The sequence below is a fragment of the Somniosus microcephalus genome, chromosome 4 (assembly GCF_052327205.1).
Source record: "Somniosus microcephalus isolate GS21.2 chromosome 4, FLI_Smic_1.0, whole genome shotgun sequence".
In the NCBI taxonomy this organism is placed as follows: domain Eukaryota; kingdom Metazoa; phylum Chordata; class Chondrichthyes; order Squaliformes; family Somniosidae; genus Somniosus; species Somniosus microcephalus.
This window is the reverse complement of record NC_140990.1, coordinates 278,780,841-278,806,710: the sequence shown is the minus strand read 5'-3', so window position 1 is coordinate 278,806,710 and position 25,870 is coordinate 278,780,841. Positions and strand designations below refer to the sequence as shown.

Sequence of the window (25,870 nt, the reverse complement as noted above, 5' to 3'; positions counted from 1 at the left end):
CGTGGCTTTTTCCAGTTGTTGCTTGAGGAGGTTGAAAGCTGAAATAGCCATTGCCTCTAATGGAAATGACTTTGCGTGAAGCAGGGGCTGGATCTTGTTGGAGAAGTGGGGTATCCATTTTGCATAATAGGCGAACATGCCGAGTGCCCGACGAAGAGAGCTGAGATTCGTAGGGAGAGGGAGCTCCTGAAGCGGACGAAGTCACTCCGGATCCGGTTTGATGACACTGTTGCCCACCCAGTAGCCAAGGATGTTGACTGATGGTACTGATTTCACAGGTTTGGACTCATTTAAGGTTAAGTTGCGACGACGGAAAACGTCAAAAAATTTCTGGAGATTGGCATCATGCTCCTTCTGGTTATGACCAGCAATGGTGATATTATCCAGATATGGAAAAGTGTCCGTTAAGTTCTCCTGTTTGACTAGGCTATCCATTGCCCATTGAAAGACAGCCACCCCATTGGTGACCCCAAATGGAAGGCGACAAAACTGGTAAAGCCGACCGTTGGCCTTAAAGGCCGTATACTTTTTGTCAGAGTCCTTTAACGGTACTTGATGATATGTGCTCTTTAAATCAAAAGTTGAAAATACCTTGTAGTTGGCAAGGTTATTGACCATGTCTTCGATGCGTGGTAGTGGGTAGGCATCCAGGTCGGTATACTGGTTAATAGTTTGCGAGTAATCGATACAAAGATGTTTCTTGTGTTGCTTCAGAGGATTTTTAACAATGACGACTTGAGCCCGCCAGGAAGATGAACATGGCTCAATGATACCGTCAGCTAGAAGGCGAGAGATTTCTGCCTCGATAAAGGCTCGATCATCTCGGCTGAAACGTCGTGATTTTGTGACTATGGGCTTACATCGGGGGGAAAGATTGGCAAACAGGGAGGGCTCATCGAGCGAAGCCGCCGAAAGCGCACAAAACAGTACTTTGGAAACAGTAAGCTCCGGCTTTGACCCTCCAAACTCAAAAGTGAGTCTTTTGTGTTGTTTCTGGAAATCCTGTCCCAGGAGCACATCACTGCATAGGTTCTTGAGCACCCCAAGCCAGGTGGAGAAATAAGTGCGGCCATTGAGAATAAGGTCGACAAGACAAAAGCCGGAAGAATTGGTGGTCAGTGTCGTCAGAGCCATTGCAATTTCCCTGTCCGAGGGGTAAATATGCAGTTTTAACTTATTGACAGCCCGCTCACTAATGAAGCTGTCAGAGCTGCATGAGTCGATTAGTGCACTCAAAATGTGTCCATTTATTGAAACCTTCGTGGCTGCATGGGACAAACTTTGGGGAAAAACAGCTGTGATGGGAGGAGGGGCAGTTTTACCCTTGACAGCTGTAACCTTAATAGTGGTTCTTGGGGGAGGAGCAGTTTTATAGATTGCAGCTGTAACCTTAGTAGTGGCTCTTGGGGGAGGAGCAGTTTTATAGATATTGGCTGCAAAACTAACAGGGGCTCTCGACCGGTATACCTTAGAAAAGTGGCCTTTCTTACTAACAGCGGCTCTTGACTGGCATACTTTAGAAAAGTGACCTTTCTTGCTGCAATGATTGCAGGGCGCGTTACGAGCAGGACAAAATTTCCTATAATGGAACGTTCCTCCACAGAAGAAACACTTCCTTCCAGATTGCCAAGATGCCGCTAGGGCGGGGTCGTCATCAGTGTAGGTTTCTAGGGTAGGGTTGTCATCAGCTGGGTTGAAGTCGTCATCCGTGAGGGCTTCTGCCCGAGGCCTATTGAAAGAGTCACTAAAAGAGATAGCAGCAGCCCGTGCACATGGTAAAAGATAGGTGTCTGCATTCCTCTTTGCTAAGTCCAGAGAACATGCCCGGTCATAGGCAGCCTGTAACTTGAGGGTTTTATTCTCCAACAGACGCTGACGTATGAAGGGAGACGCAATCCCGTTAATAAAGGAATCACAAATTAACTCCTCCTGGTACTGCTCAGCTGTAACAGCTTTAAGATTACAATCCTTGCTGAGCCTGCAAAGTTTCTGAAGGAATTCGTCAAGTGAGTCCCCGGGTTGTTGTCGAGTTGTGGCCAGTGGATGCCGAGAAAAACTTTCATTTGGGGACTTGACATATAGCTGCTGTAGTATTTGGATAGCGGCGTGATAGTCTACACAGTCTTCGATATAATGAAACACATGAGGGGATACGTAATTAGCAAGTATTTCTAATTTATCAGGAACATTTTCACCACACACCCTGAGGAAGTTGCTAAAAGTACGATACCAGTGTTTCCATACCTTAGCGGCTGTAAGTGAATTCGGGTCCAGGTCAAGACGGGCGGGGCTGAGTAGTTTCTCCATGATGAATCGATTACTTGTCTGAGTTCCCTTCTACGGTTTGAGTCGTAGCTGGCTGTTCCCGAAATCACCCAAAGCGTGGAGTCGATATTAAGTTGATTAAATTGACGTAATAAAACTCACTACGCACTTGATTTGAGCATAAAGCAAGGCTTTAATCAACTTATTTCAGAACATGGAAGTCTAGTTGAATCCACTAGCTCCCTTGTCTTTACAAAATGTCCCTGGCAAGCTGGGGCCAACGCCCGAGTATTTATACTCCTTGGACGGTGCCACCAGCTGGCCGTCCAGTGTTATTTCATAGGTAGTTTTTCGATGATGAGATTTATGACACACCACATCCACTGGTTCTCCCTTATCTATTTTACCAGTTACATCCTCAAAAAATTCCAGTAGATTAGTCAAGCACGATTTACCTTTTGTAAATCCATGTTGACTTTGTCCGATCCGGTCACTGTTTTCCAAGTGCTCTGCTATTACATCTATATATATAAAGCGGCTCTTCTGTCTGTCCCGATGTCTGTCTGTCCGCCTGGTCTCTATACGTTTGGAATTTACAGAGTGTACCGACGCGCGCGTCGCCTCAAAAGAAAGCTTGCGATTCCGGACCGGTCATAGGCGTATTTACGTTTCGGCCGGACAAAAATCCCGCCCGCGGTATCCCAAAAACGTTCAGCGTTCCGCTCATTAGCATCTCATTAGCGACCGTGTGACGTCGAGGTCTTCCTACAGTTGAGTGTCGAGTGACTCGACGATTGACCAATCCTACGCTTCGGTGACCTGACCGGTCGACCAATCGGTGCGTGTGTGGGCGGGCCTTATCCTTCTGAACCGAGGTGAGTGGCCGCCATCTTGATTTTCCACGATTTTTTCCCCCACACTTTCTGTGTGTTAGGGAACTAAGGTAAATATTTCAATTATGTGTTAGGCAATTAATTAACAATTTATTTGAGTTTTATATTGTGTTTAGCAACCCCCCCCCCTCCTCCTCACCCTCGCGCAGGGGGGACTCGGGGCCTGAAGCTGAAAAAATTTCTCTCTCTTTCTTCCCTCTCTCTCTCTCCTTCTCCTCTCTCTCTCCTTCTCCTCTTCCCTCTCTCCTCTTCCCTCTCTCTCCTTCTCCTCTTCCCTCTCTGTCTCTCTCTACTTCCCCCTCTCAGGTGTCGCGGACGGAGCGCGGGCGCGCCGCCCGAAGTTTCCCGCTCGCTAACGGCCTTGCCGGCTCCCGCGGGCCGCTCGCACTGACCGCGCATGCGCCGCCCGCACTCACTGCGCATGCACCGCCCGCACTCACCGCGCATGCGCTGCCCGCCCGCCCGCAGCGGCCGTCCATCAGCCGCGCGATACGCGGGGGACCTCAGCAACGGCACCGGACCTCAGGCGCTAGGCAGGGGGAGGGGCCGGAGAGAGGGACAGAGGGGAGCGGGGGAGTGGGGGAGGGGTGGGGGGAGAGGGGAGGGGAGGGTGGGGGGGAGAGGGGAGGGGAGGGTGGGGGGGGAGAGGGGAGGGGAGAGAGGGGAGGGGACGGAGGGAGAGAGGGGAGGGGAGGGGAGGGAGAGAGGGGAGGGAGGGATAGGACAGGGAGAGGACTTGACAGGGAGAGGGGGGACACACAGGGGCAGGGAGACCAAACGCCCCAAAATTGCCCTCCCCCCCACAAAATTGCCCTCGCAACGCGGGGCTCCCCAGCTAGTCTTTTATAATGGACTCCAGCATTTTCCCCATTACCGATGTCAGGCTTACCAGTCTGTAATTCCCTGTTTTCTCTCTACCACCTTTTTTGAACAGTGGGGTAACATTAGCTACCCGCCAATCCATGGGTACTGTTCCAGAGTCTATTGAATTTTTGACCAGCAATGCATCTACTATTTCTAGGGCCACTTCCTTAAGTACCCTAGGATGTAGATTATCAGGCCCTGGGGATTTATTGGCCTTCAATCCCGTCAATTTCTCTAACACCATTTCCCTACAAATACTGATTTCTATCAGTTCCTCCCTTTCATTAGACCCTATGTTCCCTGACATCTCTGGGAGGTTATTTGTGTCCTCCTTTGTGAAGACATGAAGGGAAGGTCATTGATGAAGCAGAAGATAGTTGGGCCTAGGACACTGCCCTGAGGAACTCCTGCAGCGATGTCCTTCTGTGCTGTAAAATGCTATGGGCTAAAAATTGGACTCCTTTGCACCTCCCGTCAGTGCCTCCGGGGGCGCTAACGTGGCGCAAATGGGTTTGCAACCAGACGCAGCGATATCAACGCCTCCCGCTAAATTCAGCGGGAGTTGTGCGGCGGCGGTAAGACGTTGCGCCTCGACCTTCTACGCCCGTAGATTGTGATGTCATTGCCGTGCGCTGCTCCCCGGAAGCGGCCCAGATGAATAATTCCCTCTTACCCCCGCTTGTGCACCTGCCATTAATAACAACAGGTAGAGGAGGCGGCTTTCAGTCGGATGACCCCTGGAGGAGCGCTATTTAAAGGTGTCCACATCTGGTTTAGTTTTCATCGAACAACACTGCTGTGTTGTTAGTTTCACATAGGCAAAGAGGCCTTTTGACCGATTTGAGCATTTTGCATTTTAATGAGTTCTGGCACATAAAGATTCTTCAGTTTCATTGAAGAAGTGCAATATTTGTATCCTTTCATGGGGGCTGTACTGGCACTGGACCTCGCCCTCCAGCAACAACGTCAGAGGCAACTGAGGCACAGAGAAAAAGAGTGCAAAATGTGGCCAGAGGTAGGAGGGCCAACAGGGCTCTCAACAGGAGGCCTTACCCACCCAGGGTATTCCGGCAGCAGTTCTCCAACATGAATTTCACTGAGGACTAGTGTGTTAGAAGGTTCCACTTCAGCAAGTATGTGGTCACAGAGCTCTGCCACCTCCTGCAGCCAAACCTCGAGCCTCAGATCAGCACCACCAGGGCTCTCTCAGTGGCAGTCAAAGTCACCGTCGCCCTCAATTTCAGCGGATCATTTCAGTGTGTGACAGGCGACATCTCCAGCATCTCCCAGTTTGCCGTCCATTGCTGCATCTGCCAGGTCACAGATACTCTGTACAGAAGGAGAAGGGACTACATTTCCTTCCCCATGACCAGAGAGAAGCAGTGCGAGCGTGCAAGTGGCTTTGCCAGGATAGCGGGCTTCCCCATGGTGCAGGGCACCATTGACTGCACCCACGTCGCTTTGCGGGCACCTCATAACAATCCTGAGGTATTCCGTAACCGCAAAGGCTACCACTCACTTAATGTGCAATTGGTGTGCGACCACACACGGCGAATCCTGACCGACAATGCCCGCTATCCTGGCAGCAGCCACAATGCCTTCATCCTGTACCAGACTGGTGTGCTAGCTCTGTCCCAGCCACCACATCAAGCTTGCGGCTGGCTGCTGGGAGGCAAGGGCTATCCGCTCTCCACCTGGCTCATGACTCCTGTCCGCAACTCCACTACTCCTGCCCAGCACTCATACAATGAGAGCCATGCTGCCACCAGCAACATCATTGAGCAGACCATCGGGGTGCTCAAGCCTTGCCGCTCGGGAAGAGCCCTCCAGTACTCGGCTGAGTGGGTGTCACTTTTCGTCGTCGTCTGCTGCATGCTACACAACTTGGCCATTAGGAGGGCACAGCCATTGCCACCAGGTATAACTCCACCACCTCAGGAGGAGGAGGAGGAGGAGGAGGAGGAGGAGGAGCAGGAAGAAGAAGAAGAACAGGAGGACGAACAGCAGCGATGGAGGAGGCAGCCACTCAATCGGCGTTCTGCGAGGTCGGTCCGTGATCGCCTCATCAGACATTGTTTCTAGTGACTTTGAGTCCTCTTTCCGGTTGCGGAGCATGTCGCCATCATTCCATCACTTTGTGATCCCATACCACACCCCAAAACTGAAATGATACACAGCACCAAATCTGCAACATTCCAGTAATAAATTTATCAAAAACCATTAACCACATATATACAACAACAATATTGACTAATCACCTCTTTACAGTGCCTTTCTCTAATCTAGTGCTCCTACGTAGTGTCTCCCCAGTGGCTGCAGCAGGGCTGGTGGAAGGCTGCTGAGTGCCGGTGCCAGAGACTACAGATGGCCTTGCAGGACGCTCTCGACCAGCTCTGGGCCTGGAAGGCCCGGCTGTGCACTGCACCACCCCAGGCTGGGCGTTAGTCTGGGCTGGCTGGATGACAGGCAGTGACAAGGGCACTGACGAAGTGGCAGTGGTGGGAGCAGGAATGCTATCATCCTGAGAGAGGACAACAGATTCCTACCCGACTGACAGACTGCCACTCCCCCGGGGTAGCACCTCCGCATCCCTACCAATCTGCTAGAGCACAGCCTGCTGCGTCACCGTGTGGTCCCCGGTGAACTGTGGTGGACCCAACGACGCTGGCAGCAGTCAGAGCTCTCGTGGCATCAAGCTGAGACTGCATGAGAGCAGTCTGAGACTCAATGGCAGCAACCATTGTCTGCATTACAGCACTAAAACGTTATGTCGCTTCCACCTGTGCTGTAATGGAATCTGCCACATTGCCCATGACACGCGTCATGGGGTCTGGATCCACATGGTCTCTCTGGGAGTCCACCATCCTCTGCAGAGTGGAAATGATGGGCTCCATGATGTGCGCAGAGCTCTGTGCAGTGTTGGAAGTGGACTCCTCCACGCTCCTTACCATTGCCGAGAGGTTCTCGGGCACCCTTGCCATTGCATCTATCATCTCTGTGTGCATGGCCATCACCCTTCTTCTGAACGCCTCCCCATTGAGGTACTCATCTGAGTGCTGTGCAGCAGAACTTGTGCGTGAACTCGCCGTCCGGGGAGCTGGCTCCCGAGCTACCCTTTCCCCCCACCTTGCTGCAGCCCACTCGTCCCCGGTGCATCAGCCACTGCAGACGCCTCTACTAAAGTTGCCGCTAAAGATCGCGTAGTGCCAGTGTCTGAGGTGGTGCCTGCGGGTGAGTGATGCAGTGATGCGGTGCTTTGCTCCTCCTTCCTCACTCTCAGTGGGGGGCTCAGGGATAGGCTGGTCATCTGGTTGCTGATTATCTGAAAGCATAAAGGCACAACACTCGCATTAAGATGAGGGCAGGGGGGCAGGAATGGTGCAAGGAATGCAGACATTCTCAGGAGGTGGAAAGTGAGAAAGGTTTGTGGTGTGAGTGGGAAGTAGGATGAGAGAAGGAGAGGGGCTGAAGATACCGTTGTTGCCCCCAAGGGGGTTAACGTTGCCAACGGCCACGGCGCCCACCACCTGCTGCTGAATAAGTCGCAGCACTTGCTCCTCAAGGTCTGAGAGCTGCTGGAGCTGCGCATCACCCCCGCCTGTTCTCTGCTGCTCCTTCCTATTGATGGGCCATCTTGGCCTGCAAGAGAAACAAATGTGTTTCAGTCAGAGTCCTGCTATGTGTTTGGGAGATATGCCTGCCGTTGTTGAATAGCTGTGATTGTAGGCAAGGCGTGAGATGTGGATGTGAGTTTGAGTAGGTAAAGATGTTTGGTGGGTGAGTGGTGGTTTGTGCAGTGTGCACAGACTGAGGCTCAGATGCTGGCATGTAGGACCTGTTGAAGTATGTACTCACCCTGACCACCCGAGTGAGGTCGTTGAATTTCTTCCAGCACTGTGTCAGGCTGCGTTCCACCACACTACTGGCCGAGACCTTCTGGGCCACTTCTCTCCTCCACATTGCCCTGAACACCCGAGGCGATGGCCTCCTTCCAGTGGCTGGGAACAGCACTGCCCTCCTTCGCTCCACTCCAGCCACCAATGTCTCCAACGCCACGTCTGTGAACCGACGAGCTCTCTCCCTGGGAGTGGGAACAGCCATCGCCATCAGGGGATTCACTTGCTCACAGGTCGCCTCAAAGCCAGCGATGCTGAAAATGAGCATCTGCACACTGATGCAACCTCCCCTTTAAGAGCTGAAAGGAACCAGTGTGAAGGATCATTGCTGAATGCATTGCACCTGAAATTCATTAGCGCTCTGCTGGTAGCGCCCCTGTAGCACCCCACTGAGGTCATTAGCGTTTGATTTAGCGCCCCACTTCCATCCTGGGCTGCTAACACCCAATTTAGTAGAGGTTCGGAATCCTTAGCGCCTGCCGCTAAATTTTCAAAATTTCAAAAGTTAGCTCACCAAATGGGGCGATACCCAATTTCACCTCCTATGATTCCACGATGCTGTTTGTCTCAGGAGCAGCCTACATAATAAAATCACTTAAAAAGATTGTCATAGCCAATGATTAATTTGAGTATAATGCAGCGCTGCAAAGATCTATTATTAACTTTTTGCACACTTGGAAGACCTCAAGGATTGACATTATTAATAACTATTTCATTTAGCTACACCTCGAACAATTCAACCCCAAATTCTAATACTGACTGTTCCCAAGATTACAGCATGTACTTGTATGAATTCAAAGTGGCACCAGTAGTTTTCAGGTTAAGTCTGAAGGGAAGAACTTTGAACTGCGGTGGGGGTGTAAAACAGACGGTATAGAATTTATACATGCCGCCCGATTAAAGTCATGGAAAGAAAAATTGGGTGTAGTGTATAACAGGTGACCAATCCGTTACTGTACGTCTTACACCCTGCTAAAGTTGAAAGTTCCGCCCTATATGCTGATTTTTTAATTACAAAAGATATAGGGGGGAAAATTGGCTCGCGTCTCAAACAAGCAGGAGGCGGGGTGCTACTGGAAGCACTTCCCCCTCCCTCTTGAGGTGCTCCCATGGAATATCGCGGTGCTAAGTGCAGCAGCGCCACGCCCCCGGCACATAGCGTCGCGGGACTGCAGGCCTTCCTCCCCTGATGAAAGAGGAGGGGCCTAGCACAGTGCGCACCGGGGCCCTGCTGGACCACCAGGGAGTGGGGTGCCGGCAAAAGAGCCCGGTACTCAAGAGGTGTGCCGGGCTGACGGATCACGGCCGGCACCCCGCAGGAGGAGGCGAGAGGGGGCAGGTGCTGGCAGGCAACCCGAAAAAAAAAATGGCCACCTGGCACCTGACCTTTAATTATCGCCGCCTCGGCCGCAAGAACGCCCCCCTGACCCTGTCAGACATAGGGCAGGGGGCGCAAGCCAAGTTTGCGGCCGGGGCGAAAGTGGTGCGCTGCGCTCGGAGATGACGTCGTCGCCGGAGGCGCAAGCCGCGGGGTGCTACCGGCTACCGCCGCCGCTAACCTCCCATTGAATTTCGCGGGAGGCGTTAGCAGCGCCGCGCCCGGCCGCTCGTTACTTTGCGCTCCCATAATCTCTTTTATGTAGCAGTAATTTAGCTGGAGTGTTGAATAGTTTAGTCAGTTTTAATGATACAGTGACCAAGATTTCATCCAGATGTCTTTCATCATCTTTCTATTTGAAAATCTTCTTCTTTAGAAGATTCCAAAAATATTCTTCCCAAAATTTTCCACCTTCTCCAGAAAAACTATGCTAAAAACCAGTCGAACATCTTCCAAAACCTATTTGAATAATCCCCTTTTGCTTGTTAAGCTGAACAAATGTACTTGTATTCATGTTAACTTTATCTAAATTTTAGTGTTACAGACCTGGGAAAACTTAGTCACAATGTTCACTTAGTTTACATATTCACCCATAAAATATTATGTTATTAATCACAAGACTAGATAAAACAAAACCCTTTAGTTTTAGATATTTTGGTTGTTAATCATTCTAGATAGTACAATTTGAATACTGTTTGGAATATGGTGAAATGCTAAAAAGAGTGGAGGTCCAAAGAGACTTGGGGGTCCAGGTACATAGATCATTAAAATATCATGAACAGGTACAGAAAATAATCAAAAGGCTGGCCTTTATATCTAGAGGACTAAAATACAAGGGGGTAGAAGCTATGCTGCAGCTATACAAAACCCTGGTTAGACCACACCTGGTGTACTATGAGCAGTTCTGGGCACCGCACCTTATAATATCCTTGGAGGGAGCGCAGCGGAGGTTTACCAGAATGATATCCAGACTTCAAGGGTTAAGTTACGAGGAGAGATTACACAAATTAGGGTTGTATTCCCTAGAATTTAGAAGGTTAAGGCGTGATCCGATCGAAGTTTTCAGGATATTAAGGGGAACAGATAGGGTAGATAGAGAGAAACTATTTCCGCTGGTTGGGGATTCTAGGACTAGGGGTCATAGTCCAAATTAGAGCCAGACCTTTCAGGAATGAAATTAGGAAACACTTCTCCACACAAAGGGTGGTAGAAGTTTGGAACTCTCTTCCGCAAATGGCAATTGATGCTGGGTCAGTTGTTAGTTTTAAATCTGAGATTGAAAGCTTTTTGTTAACCAAGGGTATTAAGGGATATGGGCCAAAGGCAGGTATATGGAGTTAGGTCGCAGATCAGCCGTGATCTCATTGAATGACAGAACAGGCTCGAGGTGCTGAATGGCCCACTCCTGTTCCTATGTTCCTATATAGCACCAATTGGATTAATTGGAAATAATGAACTCTCTCACTCAACCTATAATTTGAGGTTCACCCACAGTTATGTTGATAGATTCCCCAGCACTATTGGTTATCTATACAATCGAAGTATTGATGATAATCAAGGTGATTGGAATTACCTTTAATTATTTCAAGAGCTGTTGTACTTGTGTGTGCTTTCTTAATATTTAATAAAAACTCTATTTCAAATTGTTTCTAAATCTAAACAAAGACTAAATTAATTGAAGCTCACTCCTGGCATGTTGAATAACCCAACGATAATAACCCAATAAACACAAGCACCATAAACCGGTATTCAAGACTTTTTAAAATGGAAGAACATTCACTTACTGCTGCTTTTCCCACTTACTTTTGAGACCTTCCAATTGTTCGAAACCTGTAATTATAATTGGAGAAGGCAAAGGACGAGAAATGGGGAAAGAAATTACTGTCATTTATAAATTGAGTTGCTGTATCTTCTAAGACCTGAACAAAATGTAAACATTCGATTCCATTTTTAATATCTAGGCAAGACCTTCGGTGGAGAATTGACCATGGACATGGAATTTAATGATGCTCTGAAGAACAAAACATCTGAGAAATATGAGGAACTTCTCAAAAATATAACTTCCTTTGTAGGTATTAACAGCTGTAAAGCACAATTTAAAAAAAAATTAAGAGCAACAAACAAAGACAAAATTAATTTTGGTTAAAAATGTAGGGGACAGAATGTTGAAACTTGAACACACTGCACCATGAGTGGCAGGATACAAGTTCATACCTGTAGTTCCCAAATGGTGACTTCCCAATTTTAGCCATGCTGTTGTAATGAAGCACAGAGCAGAGGCTGGGCAGCTTCCACAGGACCAGAGAGACTATCACAATGAGAGTTAGTCCCAATTGCAGCATTTAGTGGCTCCTTACAGAACAGCATTGGCAAAGGTTTGGAGCAGATTGCCGGAATAGTCTCTCATCTGGAGATGGTGCAAGGAGGCTGTAGAAGGGGAAGAGGATAAAAGTAAAGCACTTATTAGTACAAGAATGCATTTATATTTGAATTAATGGGGATTTCTCATGCATATTTTGAAAATATTCTGACTTTTTTCCTTTTTTTACAGTTTGACTCTGCATTTATAAACATTACAAGCTACCAAACATCTTTAATAATTGACGTTAGGTATGGAAAAATCTTAATTTCACATATACTTGAAATCTATGAAGTTAATTTGAAGCATGATCAGGATTATATGTGCAGTATTGTTAAATTTAAACCGGGAAAACAGAAAAAAGACATCCAAAATTTTTTTTTAAATGACGAATCAAATTAATGCCAGATCATGGCCCAGAAATTGGTGTCGGGGGCTTCCCGCGGGTGCAAGCCCCCGACCTACACTTACCTAGCGCGCCGACAGCTGAAGCCTGGGCCTGCGTGGATTTCCTGTCAGTGGCCCGGTTCAGCTCCTGGCGCGCTGTGCTTGCGTGATCCAGCGGCGTAGTTCATTCGATGAGCTGGCTGGGATCACGTGAGCACTGGGCAACCAATCGGAGGTTGCAAAAGTTCATTCATGAGTTTGATAGTAAGAACTGTCAAACTCATGAAAACTCCGGGCGCCCAAAACACTACTTAAACTTGAAATAAATTTTTTTTTAAATCACACTACTTAAATGAACTATAAATAACTTTAAAAAACTATTTTAAACAATAATTTTAAATTTTGAAAAAAATAATTTTATAAAAAATCGGGGCTAAAAATACACTTACCTTACTGTAAAGTCTTTAAAAAAAATAAACCTGTGGAAAAAATGTTCTAATTTTAATTAATAGACCACTTACCTTTTAAAATTAAGTCCTTACGTCTGCTTTTTTTATTCGTAAAAAGTTGAGGCCTTCACGCACGGGCAAACCTGTAAAAAAGAAGGAAGTTCAACGCGCACGTGCAGACTCCTGTGCGCACGCGTTCGACCTCTGAACCCCTTGGTTCAGAGGTTCGGAAATGCCGGTTTCCCGCACATGCGTAGTGCATGCAAGAAACCGGCACTTCCATCGGGTCAACGCGTGAGTACCCTGTCCGTACGCACACGCGTTGGGACCCGAATTACTGGGCCATTAATTATGGGTAAAAATTGCAGGGCTACGGGGAAAGGGTAGGGGAGTGGGACTAGCTGAAGTGCTCTTGCAGAGAGCTGGCACGGGCTCGACAGGCCAAATGGCCTCCTGTGCGGTAACCATTCTATGATTCTATATAAGGGAATGGTAGCATAGTGGTAATGTTACTGGGCTAGTAATCCATGAGTTCAAATCCCACCACGGCAGCTGGGGAATTTAAATTCAATTAATTTCTGTTAAATAAATCTGAAATAAAAAGCTAGTACTGTATCAGTAATGGTAACCATAAAAACTATTGTTGTAAAAACCCATCTGGTTCACTAATGTCCTTTAGGGACTTCAATGTCCATCACCAAGATTGGCTCGGTAGCACCACTATTGACCGAGCTGGCCGAGTCCTGAACGACATAACTACCAGTCTGGGCCTGCGTCAGGTGGTGAGAGAACCAACACGCGGCCGCACAGCTTACAGGGAACATTAATTGACGGTACAATTATAATCATCGACAACTTGCATTAATGTAGAAAAACATTTCAAGACACTTCACTGAAGCATAATCAGACAAAAATTGACACCAAACCAAAGAAGGAGATATTAGGAAGGGTGACCAAAATCATAGTCAAAGTGATGGGTTTTAAGGAAGGCCTTAAAGGAGAAGAGAGAGGTGGAGAGGTAGAAAGATTGAGGGAGACAATTCTAGAGCTAGGGCCTGGATGGCTGAAGGCACAGTCACCAATGAAGGGAGTAGGGGCATGCACAAGAAGCTAGAATTGGAGGAATGCACAGTTCTTGGATAGTGGTAGGACTAGAGAAGCTTACAGAGATAGGGAAGTGCGAGGCCATGAAGGGATTTGAGACTTTGTGGGAGCAGGAGCTAATGTAGGTCAGTGAGCACAGGGTTGATGAGTGAGCAGGACTTAACATGGCTTAGGATATGGGTTGCAGAATTTTGGATGAGCTGAAGTTTATGGAGGGTGGAAGATGGAAGGCTGGCGAGGAAAGTATTAGAATCATCGAGTCTGAAGGTGACCAAGATATGGATGAGGGTTCCAAGGGTAGATGGGCTGAGGCAGAGGTGGAAGCGGGCAATGTTATGGAGGTGGAAGTTAGTAGTCCTTGTGATCAATGTTCCCGCTAATTTTTTTTTGCACGGCCCTTTAATGGTTTTTGCATTTTAAAGCAGGTGAGCGGCCTGCGCGTGACCTCCAGACCATTGCGTGGCCACACAGCTGCGCAGCTTAATGGCAATATTGTTTCTGGTGGAGAGGATTATGGGGTCATGAGCTCAGCTCAAAGTTAAATAGGATGCAGAGGTTGTGAACAGTCTGGTTCAACATGAGACAGCGTCTGGGGAGAGGGATGGAATCGATGGCAATGGAATAGAGTTTTTGGCAGAGGTAAAGGCAATGGCTTCAGTCTTCTGAATGTTTAACTGGAGGAAATTGTAGCTCATCAGGACTAGATGTCGGACAAGCAGTCTGACAACACAACAGCAGTGGAGGGATCAAGAAAGCTGGTACGGTGGATCTGAGTGTCGTCAGCATACATGTGGAAGCTGACCTCATGTCCTCAGATTATATCGCTAAGGGGCAGCATATAGATGAGGAAGAAGAGAGGGCCTGGGATAGATCCTTGGGGGACTGTAGAGGTATCATTACAGGGGTGGGAAGAGAAGCCACTGCATCGAGATTCTCTGGCTACAATTGAATAGGTAAAAGTCGAATCAAACAATGTCAGTTCCACTCACTGGACAATGGATGAGAGGCATTGGTGGAGAATAGTGTGGTTTACCATGTCAAAGGCTGCAAAGAAGCTGAGAAGGACAAGGAGGGATAGCACACTGCGGTCACAGCCATAGCAGATGTCATTTGTAGTTTTGATTAATGCCGTACTATTGCTGGGGGAGGGGTGGAAACCTGATGGAGAGATACAAACATGGAGTTGCAGGAAAGGTGGGCACAGATTTGGGAGCTGACACACACTTAACAACTTTGGAGAGGAAAGGGAGGTCGGAGATGAATGGTTTGCAAACACAGAGGCGTTAGGTTTTTGTTTGAGAAGCGGGGTGATGATGGCAGTTTTGAAAGGCCAGTACTTGAGGAGAGTACATTTACAATGTCAGATAGCATAGAGGCCAGGAAGGGAAGTTGAGTGATCAGAAATTCAGTGGAAATTGGGTCAAGGGAGCAGGCGGTGGATCTCATGGGAAAGATAAGTTCAAAGAGGGCATGAGAAGAGATAGGACAGAAACTGGAGAAAGAAGCAGGTTTAGGGCTAGGGCAAGAGGGAACCTTGGGAGAGGTTTGGCTTGTTGGGTAAAGGGAAGGGGGGGATGTGGTAGAGTCAGCTGAGCAGATGGTCAACCTCCTTAACAAAGAAGTCCATCACCTCCTTGTACTTATTCATTGAAGGTGAGGATGGAGGGGGCAAGAGAGAGGAGTTTAAGGAGATAGTTGGTAGTGGAGAAAAGAAGCCAAAGGGATATCTTTGCTTTACAGGATGATCCTGGAATAGTGAGCAGTTTTAGCAGAGGAGCGAAATGCCCAATATTGCTTGATGTGCTCCAACCAGATCTGGTGTTTGAAGGCTAAGCCAGTTGTGCACCAGATAATCTCAGGTCTGTGCCCATTAAACTTGAGGGAGCGGTGATGGGACCACACCAGGGGAACAGTCAGGGTGGGAGAGTGTAAGGATTTTACTGCAGACAAGGGCATCAAAGGTGGAGGCGAGGCATAGGCGCAAGGAGTATCATGGCGAATGGAGGGCCAAAGGCTGGACACTTGGGGGTTTGAAAATGCAGTTGTAAGTGTTAAATCCGTGAATCTTGATGTATGGTATCCTTCAATAAATAGACAGAGACTGCAGAGGAACAATCAACAGGTTTTTACTGGATGAGGGTTACTCTAAAACTAACAGTACAGATCCCTACTCAGGGTTTATATACAGGTGTGGTCACTGCCGGTACTATACAGTATACAGGAGCTGTAAAAAGTAGTTCTCCCCTTAAAGGTACATACACTACAATTCCTCCCCTTTTAGATTAACAGTACCATAACATTCATTTAACAATTAACACTTTTAACATGCAACATTAACTGGAAATAGTCCATTTATAAATTCAGTCTTTGGGGCGGCTTCCTGATCCTTTCTGGATAGCGCCTTTCCTGAGTGTCTTGCTCTTGGTGCGGAGGCGATTCTGGCCCCCTATCGTCGGTTGGTTCATCAGCTTCTGATGCTACTGTTTCTGGGGTAGATGCTAGCTGTATGTCGGGTTCATCACCAGACATGGGGTTGACTCATTCCTGTGACTCTAGGATCTGGTCGACATGGCGTCTCACAAAGTTCTCCCCAACATCCACTGGGTACATTAGTGGCCCCTGCCGTGTGCATATCGTTCCTGGTTGCCATTTCTCTGTTCGGTAGTCGCGGGCCAAGACTGGTTGCCCTACATTGAAGCTCCTTGTCGGCTTCTCAGTGATGTGCTGGAATTGCTTATTCTCAACATCTCTTCGCACATTTGGTCTGAGCAAATCCAGACGAGATCTCAACCTTTGGTTAAAGAACATCATGGCCGGGATCTGGTTGGTGACTGCATGTGTTGCATTTCTGTCGGCTAACAGGAAATTGTCCACCTTATGCTGCAGTGGAATGTCGTCATCGCACATGGCCCTTACTGCCTTTTTAAAGGTTTGTACGAACCGCTCAGCCAATCCATTTGTGGCTGGATGATACGGGGCGGATGTGTAATGCCTTACCCCATTCCTTTTCATAAATTACCGAAATTCTTCGGACACAAACTGTGGTCCGTTATCAGAGCAAATCTGCTCTGGCAAGCCGTTCCTGGCAAATATGGTCCGTAGGACTGCAATCGTTTTCTCCGTGGTGGTGGAGGACATTTTGATCACCTCAGGCCATTTCGAGTGCGCATCTATGGCTATCAAAAACATTGAGTCCATGAATGGACCAGCAAAATCAATATGCACCCATTGCCATGGAGACGAGGGCCACTCCCATGGGTGTAGAGGGGCATGTGGTGGTGCATTTTCGAGCTTCTGGCATCCTGAGCAGCTCTTTGTCAGGTCCTCGATTTGCTGATCGATCCCCGGCCACCACACATAAGCCCTAGCAAGGCTTTTCATTTTCACCCCTCCCAGATGACCTTCGTGAAGCTCATTGAGCGCTCTCTCCCTTAACTTGGGTGGAATTACCACTCCGGATCCACACATCAAGGTCCCCTGGCATACTGACAGCTGTTCTCTTCTGGATGAGAATGCTGGCAACAGTGAGTCGCCATGTGTTGGCCATCCCTTCACTGTCAAGTCATATACCCGAGACAGTGTCGGGTCATTTCGGGTCTCCTTCTCAATATCTGCGTTAGTTACTGGCAAGCGTTCAATTATAGTCGAATAAAATATTTCGACAGGGTCCACTGCTGGTGCTTCCTCCGCAGTAGGCAGTGGCAGGCGTGATAGCCCATCAGCGTTTCCATGCTGTTTCGTGCCCTTATACTCTATTTCATATTGGTTCGCCCCTAGAAAAAGGGACCATCTTTGTAGCCATTGCGCAGTCATCACCGGAACGCCCTTCTTTGGATTAAAGATGGAGACAAGTGGTTGGTGGTCGGTCAGCAAGGTGAACTTCTGCCCGTGCAGATAGTGGTTGAACTTTTTCACTCCCCACACTAGGCTGAGGGCCTCCCTGTCAATCTGGGCGTAGTTACGCTCGGCTGAGGTTAGTGACCGAGACGCAAAGGCTACTGGCCTCTCCGAGCCGTCCGGGAATTTGTGCGACAGCACCGCTCCAATACCATAGGGTGATGCATCACACGCCAACCGAATTGGTAGTGCTGGGTTGAAATGAGCCAACACCTCTTTTGATGTGATCAATTCTTTGCACTTCTGGAAAGCTCGTTTATATTCATCATTCCACTTCCATGGTACCCCCGTTTGCAGCAGGGTGTTCAGTGGGTGTAGTACTGTGGACAAATTCGGCAAGAACTTATGGTAGTAGTTCACCAGCCCGAGGAACGACCTCAGTTGTGACACATTTTCCGGTGCTGGAGCCTTGACTACTGCCTCAATCTTTTCAGGGGACTTATGTAACCCCTCTTCATCAATAACGTGGCCACAATATGAGATCTGCTTCTGGAAAAACTCACATTTGAGCCCATATTCCTTCAATCTAGTGAGCACCTGCTCCAGGTTGGCGAGGTGATCACTGTCATTTTCGCCCGTGACCAGGATGTCGTCCAAATAACACTGGGTCCCTGGAATCCCTCGCAGGACTTGATCCATTGCACTTTGCCAAATAGCTGGAGCTGATGCTACCCCGAACACCAGCCGGTTGTATTGGTAGAGACCTTTATGAGTGTTGATCGTGAGGTACTGTTTCGAGGCTTCTTCTACCTCCATTTGCAGGTACGCCTGGGCCAGATCAATCTTAGTGAAGCGTTTCCCTCCAGATAGCGAGGCGAAAATATCTTCAATCCGCAGAAGCGGATATTGTACAGTGTGAAGGACTGGGTTCACTGTCACCTTAAAGTCCCCACAGATGCGAACCTTCTTTGGTTCCCCAGGCGTATTACTCAACAACCTCTTCATTACAGGAACGATGGGTGTAGCCCACTCGCTCCAGTCCACTTTGGATAGTACTCCTGAACGTTCCAAACCTTCCAGCTCTGCTTCGACGGCTGGGCGGATCGCATAAGGTACCGGTCTGGCCTTAAAAAACTTTGGGCTTGCATTTTCCTCTATTTTGATCGTCGTTGTTATGCCTTTTAGTGTTCCGAGTCCCTGCTGGAACACTTCTTCTGCGTCAGTTAGCATTTTTGACAGTCGTCCAGGTGTGACGTCGTCATCCTTTTTGGCATCTACAGTCAGTGCTTGTATGGAATGCCAATCTAGCTGTATCTTCCGGATCCATTCACGTCCTAGTAGTGGTGGTCCTCCATCTGGCAATACATATAGGTCCATTTTTGGTGTTTCCTTGCCATTATATATAACGTTCACCCTTATTTTTCCTTTGGGGTAGACTTTTTGCCCCAGGTACGTCTTCAAGACAATCTTTGTATCTCTCAAGGGTATATGTGAGAATAGCCGCTTGTAGTCCCTTCGGTTTATGACTGTTAGGGCTAATCCTGTGTCCAATTCCATTTTCACTTGGACTCTGGCTATCTTGAGCGTGACCCAGATAGTTTGGTGATCCTCCGTTTTGATCACATTATGTAGCTTCAGACAACCCAGCCCCTTACTTCCGGAGTCTGTATCACTTTTCTGTTCATCTGAACTACTCTCCGTCACCTTATGTACCTTCTTGTACTTCTCCTGTGGAGATTTCTTACTGCTGGTTTTCTTTCCTGACCTGCAGACTCTTGCTATGTGTCCTACTTTTCCACACTGTCTGCACACTTTGTCCTTGAACCAGCAATCATTATGGTCGTGTGTATTTCTGCCGCAGCGGTAGCACTTCACTGTTCCGTATGACATTTCATTTGTGCCATATTCTTGCGGTCTCCGTTGTATCTCTGCAGCGCCCCGTGCGGCTGCTTCGTGTGATACTGCCATACCGAAAGCCTTGTCCAGCATAAGATCCTTTTCTGATAGAAGCCGTTTCTGGGTTCCTTCACTTTGAAGCCCACACACAAACTTGTCCCTTAAAGTATCTGCTAGTCCCGTCCCAAACTGGCAGTGTTTCGATAGCTTGCACAGTTCCGTTAAATACTCGGCATTACTTTCATCTTTATGCTGGTTCCTTTTGTGAAACTTAAATCTTTCTGCTATCAGCAGCGGTGTGGGGTTTAAGTGGTCCTGTAGGATTGCCACTATGTTTTCAAAACCCTTTTCTACTGGCTTCTCTGGGGTTACTAGGTTCCGTAGCAAGCCATACATTTTTGCACCCATTGAATTTAACAATACCAGCGCTTTCTTATCATCTGGCACTTCATTCGCCTTGCAGTACACCTCTATGCGTTCGACATATGTCGCCCAATCTTCGACTTCATTGTCGAACGCTGTGACACTGCCACACTTCGGCATCCCTGGGTGTGGTTAGACTGGCTCAAAAATGGCGTCTCCCGCGCTCTCCCTTCTTCTCCGCTGTGGCTCAAAATGGCGTCTCCCGTGCTTTCCTTACTTCCCGCGCTCTCCCTTCTTCTCCGCTGCGGCTCCGATGGCGTCTCCCGCGCTTTCCTTGCACGCCTCTCTCGTTGACGCCGCTCGGTGTTGAACCCCGGCTGCGCCCTGTGCACTTTACCCTCTCTTTTTTTTTTTCGTCGACGCCGCTCGGTCTTCAACCCCAGCTGCGCCCTGTACGCTTTACCTTCTCTCTTACCCGTCGACGCTGCTCGGCCTTTTTCTGTGCCGTCGGTCGGCTCCCGCTGCCGCTGTCCGGGAAGGGTCTGCGCCGTACCTATTGCCAGCCCGTTGCGCTGGATCGTCGTGACTGGAGAACCAAGCCCAGCTCTCAACAGCCTCCTCTGCGATGCTCAAGTCTTCTCTGGATGGTCGATGCCCGTATTTCTGGACTCGGCCTTCTTCTTTCACTGTTCTCCAGGAGCGAATCCCTGGGAGGTGATGCAGAGTTGCAGGTAGGTTTGAATCCACTCGTCGCCAATGTTAAATCTGTGAATCTTGATGTATGGTGTCCTTCAATAAATAGACAGAGACTGCAGAGGAACAATCAACAGGTGTTTACTGGATGAGGGTTACTCTAAAACTAACAGTACAGATCCCTACTCAGGGTTTATATACAGGTGTGGTCACTGCCGGTACTACAGTATACAGGAGCTGTAAAAAGTAGTTCTCCCCTTAAAGGTACATACACTACAGTAAGTGTCTTGGGGAGAGTTTATTCCAGGGGCGAGTACAGAAGGAAGTGTGGTTGGACAGGGGTAGGCAGGGAGAGGGGTGGAACAAAGTGATTTGCTCAAAGGAAGAAAAGGTTCCAGAGGAGCAGGGACAGAGACCAAGGTGTGATTTGGTGATAGGGACCACATCACCACCGTGGCAGTTTGAACATACGATGGTGAAAAGTATAGCAAGGTAGGAAGGCTTTAGTAAGGGGCAGGGTGTCATCATCCATGAGCCAATTTTCATCAAAGCCATGATAGCAATGCAATCATCCATTATAAGGTCGTGGATGGCAAGGACAATGTTTGCAAGTGAACGGACATTCTGGAGGGAAATGCTGCTCATAAGGAGGCATCGATGAGTGCCTGGGCCCTTTAGAGAATGCTGAAAGGTAGAGATGGGCATCTGTGGGCTTATCCAAGTTGGATTCAAGCTTGGGATGGAGACTGGAGAATAGGAAGGCAGAGGAGTAGTGATGTGCTGGGGTAGGGATTAGGGGTGAAATGTACCCATGGGGAGAAATGAAAGGTGGCATGACTGGGTGACAAGAAAGGGAAGTGACTGGAGAGAAGGGTCCAAGAGTGTTCAAGAGAAGAAAGAAAAACGGGAGATACAAGAAATTGAACTGTTTTAGACTCTTAGGTGGGCTTTCTGATAACTCTCTTGACTTAGTAACCACACTACAGTGTAATTGTACACTTATGCTAGTCAGTAATGTTTACTTAACTTTCTAATTGCAGGAAAGGGAGCATCATCACAACCGTTACAAATACATTTGATAAGAGTACCAATGTGAATGCTACAGAGATTAAAAAAGCTGTAGATAACCAAATAAACAAGAATCCAATATATTCATTTAAATGTAAGTAATGACATTTTTACATTTTCTAGAATAAATAAAATAGCCTCAGTACTCTATTATAAAGTGATATTTTAGGCATCATATAATGAAACACATGCTCCCCTCTTCTGCTGCACCTCTTCCAGGAGAACATCCAAGCCTTCTTTGTTGAAGGGGGCAGTTCTGGCTGCACTTTCCTGCCCAGCTAGCTGACCTGGTAAAATTCTTGGATCCAAAAATACCATGATATACAAGTAAATTAGGATTCTCAATAGTAAAAGAGATCATGAAAAACATAGCAAGTGTAGTGGGGAAATCAAAAGGGAGAAATGAAAGGCTAAATGGGAATATGAAAAAATGCTAGTGGATAATATAAAAGGAAATAGTAAGGACTTGTATAACATATAACAATGAAAACAATAGCTAAAGAGAGAGTAGGACTGCTCATGGATGAAGGAGGGAATCCATCTGTGGAAGATAAAGGTATGACAGAGATTAAATAAATAATTTGCTTTGGTTTTTACAAATAATGGCAGAAATGATAATGTTGGTGTACTTAAGGAGAATAGGGAACAAATGTTAGAGATAACTGTAGAAAAGGAAACGGCCCTGAAAAGATTAGTAGAACTCAAGGTAGAGAAGCCACTGGACCCTGATGTCCTGCACCCTCAGCTGTTGAATGAAGTCAGGAGATGGCAGAGGCTCTGGCCACAATTTTTCAATCTTCATTAAATATGCAAATTGTGCAGTAGGACTGAAAGTGGCTAAAGTAACTTCTTTGTTCAAGGAGGGAGAGTAGGATAAATCAGATAGTTATAGGCCTGTTAGTTTAGCACCAATTGTGGTAAGCTCTTAAGCCCCAATTTTAACCTAACCTGCCCAGCGGGAATGGAGTGGGTTTGGGTCACTTTACATCTTGCTCAGTTTTATTCTCCATTGATTTCAATGGAGAGTAAAATCGGACGGGGTGCTAATGGGAATCCAACCTGATATGCATGGGTTCTTAAAGGACAATCGGCATGGATTTGTTAAAGGCAAGTACAGTCTGACAAATTTATTAAGAGTTTTTGAAAAAATGACCAATTGAATATGTAAAGGAAATGCAGTAGATGTATTGTATATGGAATATTCAGAAGGCATTTAGTAATGTCTCTCAAAAGAGACTTATTAGAAAAATTCAGGCATGTGGTATGAGAAAATATAGATAGAAAGTTTTGGCAGACACGAAACAAAGAGTTAGGGTAAATGGGTGTTGTTCACATTGAACAAGGGTTGCAAGTGATAGATGCTGGGTTCACTTTTGTTCTCAATATATATAGATCATTTGGATTTGGGCAGAGGGAGCATAATCTCAAAATTTGCAGCTGGCACAAAAGTATGGTGTTTGGCAAACAGCAAGGGGGATAATAAAAGACTTCAAGAAGACAGAGATAGATTAGTCGAATGTGCAAACAGGTGGTATATGCAATTTAATGTGGATAAGTGTGGATAGAAGACACTTTCAGAAGGAAGAACTCTTAATGGAAAGATACTCAAGGGTATGGATGAATAGAGAGACTTATGGTTTCAAATACAGAATTCTTTGACAGTGCGAATACAGGTAGTTAAAACCATAAAAAGCGTCTACAGCATTTTAGGTTTAGTAACTATGGGCATAGAGTACAAGCATAAAGAAGTAATGATACATTTGTACAAAAACATTGGTTCGACCACTATTAGAGTACTGTGTACAGTTTTGGGTGCTCCACTATAGGAAGGACATTAAGGTTGTAAAGAGCATAGAGCATAAGTTCACCACAATGATGTCAGAGATGGGAAGCTATAGTTATTAGGAGAGCCTTCAGATATTGTAACTATTTCCACTGAAGAAGAGAAGGCTAAGAGGTGATTTAATAGATGGTTTAAAAATTATGAAGTGTCTTAATAGAGGGAACAAGGAAATCTTTGATGGGGGACTCAATGATGAGAGATCATCAATTTCAAATTGAAACCAGGACAGTGAAGAGAGAGGTTAAGAGAATGTTATTAATGTAGTGAGTTGTTGGAGAATGTCATACTGTTCCACAGGGAGTGGCTGAGGGTGAGACCATTTTATCTTTCAAAGAAAACTTGGATAAATATATGAAATAGGTAAATGTGTAGGGCTGTTAAAGTATGGAAAATACCTTTTACTTTTGGAAGTCACTAAGCAGTGCAAAGGCTTGTACTGAACTGAGATGAGGAGGAATTTCTTCTCTTGTAAATCTGTGGAATTCTCTGCCCCAGAGAGCCGTGGAGGCTGGGTCATTAAATACATTTAAGGTGGAGATAGACAGATTTTTGCAAGATAAGGGAGTGAAGGGTTATGGGGAGCGGGCAGGGAAGTGGCTTTGAGCCCAAGATCAGCCATCTTATTGAATGGTGGAGCAGGCTCGAGGGGCCATGTGGCCTATTCCTGCTCCTATTTCTTATGTTCTTATGCAGGAAGCGAGCAGAGCAGTGGAATGAGTTTGGAATTTGTCTAGCAAAGAGTCAGCACAGATACAAGGGTAGAATCGCCTCCTTCTATGCTGATAACTTCTATGGTTCTTATACAACTTTACCCTATCAAAGCAGCCTTGCCAAGGAGTAAAGTGCAGAAACCTGCAGCCTCAACCAGTGGCAGAAGATATTCCTGACCAAGAGCCAGAAGACATGTTTCCGTAACTGACCAATTATCTGGAGAGTTATAGCGGGCCCCAATAGAAGACACTTTCAGTTAACAGCATGACAGAGTTAAAGCACAAAAGTCATTTGTACATGTGCTTAATGCTCGAGCTAGATAAAGCATCAAAACTAAAGCAAAATACTGCAGATATTGCTCTGCCTTACCATCAAAACTCCTGAACACAGAATTGTTTTTTACTAAGTACTTTTATCTGCCTCAAATCGAAAGAATTGTCAGCAAGCAGTACAGTATCAGAATTCCCAGTGTGAGATGTAGATGTACTCAGAACAGTATTCGTTAGTGCTTCCCCTTTGGCACATTGTACTTAACTGCCATTTATTCCCCTCCCTATTTACAGAACAATTTTAAGAGAGAGCAACATTTTTAAGAGCTGCTGCTCTAGAAATTCTGACCCTTGACTCTTCCGTGCTCTTAACTGGAAGCAGACCACTTAAATGTTAAAGTGCTGACTTTCCATTATTCGCATGATCTGACTTTATTTCACTTGCCGTGTACTTAGCACCTGAGGAACAGTTATCCCAGTGACACGGTATGAAGACAGCATTATTACCCTAAATACCTGAGAGCAGGAAGAGCTTTGTTGGTGATCGAGGCCCTGAAATCCACGGGACTACCACATGTCTCCTGCTGTAACCATAGAAGACTGGCAGAACCCCTTGAGAAATGGCATAAGTGACCATTTTCAGCCTTTAACACTGTATCTCTGGTGCTTCTGCCAGTCTCCTTGTGATTTTCCAATATCTGCGAGCAGTGGGTGAAGTTCCCTGCCACCAGTACATACCAGGAAGATTTAGACTCAAGCACTGTATAAAGTTTGAAAATGTTAATGATATAGTTACTTAAAATTTATCAAAGCTCAAACAATATTCACAACAATGTGAAATTACGGCTGTAGGTGCCAGTTAATGTGTATGAAATATCTATATAATAAGGTTGCAAAGATTTTTAGTGTGTATATTAGATGTTTGGAAATTAATTTCCAATTTTGTTCTGCTCTTCAACAGCTGTGTCTGTTTGCAGAGAGATTATGTGTGACCATAAAACTACTTCAAGTTGTTTACAGGCGCCCAGGGGATTACCAGCTGAGTGTGTCTGCAAAAGTGAATGGTATAAAATCTTTAAGAATGACACAGAATGCATAGGTATTTACATTTAACACCTGATTTTATATATCAATGTTAAAGTTCTACAGTTCTGATTGGTATACAGTTTTTGTTGGGATCATGGCTCAGCACTGAAATATGTTTTTACTAATTACAGTTTTCAAAATAATGTGCCCTTTAAAATATAATTTTCTATTGCTTGCATTTTAAAGAGAAGTTAACATTGCAGGAGAAATGAGGAGAAAGCTTTTAGCAGGGCCCCTCTGTGGATCTCTGTATACACCTATTTGAGATGTTAGTGTTTAGGCTGGGCATTGTAATGAAAGCGTGAGAGTCTTTTTTTAAGACTGTGCTGATATAATTTGTAATTATATCCTTTGCTCCTAATTTTCTGCATTCACTTTATAACTGATTCAATCCTGATCTCTCTGGTTATGTATTTAAGCAAAGCATGTTTGGTAAAAACTAGACCTGTGATGTAGCAATCCCAGAGAATTCTTAAAATGCTTCTTATTTGACACATTCAACATTACCT

The 25,870-nt window shown here is 46.5% G+C and overlaps 1 protein-coding gene across 3 annotated transcripts in view; it reads left to right on the top strand.

Moving 5' to 3' along the window:
* The window catches only part of LOC147120494 (mucin-13-like), a 170,608-nt gene that overhangs the window by 92,776 nt on the left and 51,962 nt on the right, over positions 1–25,870 (top strand). For all 3 annotated transcript variants that reach the window (XM_085986498.1, XM_085986500.1, XM_085986499.1), the window contains exons 17-20: positions 11,258–11,364; positions 11,848–11,906; positions 21,425–21,546; positions 25,237–25,374. In XM_085986498.1, coding sequence (XP_085842624.1) covers positions 11,258–11,364; positions 11,848–11,906; positions 21,425–21,546; positions 25,237–25,374 — 426 coding nt within the window. The remainder of the gene's footprint in view (positions 1–11,257; positions 11,365–11,847; positions 11,907–21,424; positions 21,547–25,236; positions 25,375–25,870) is intronic.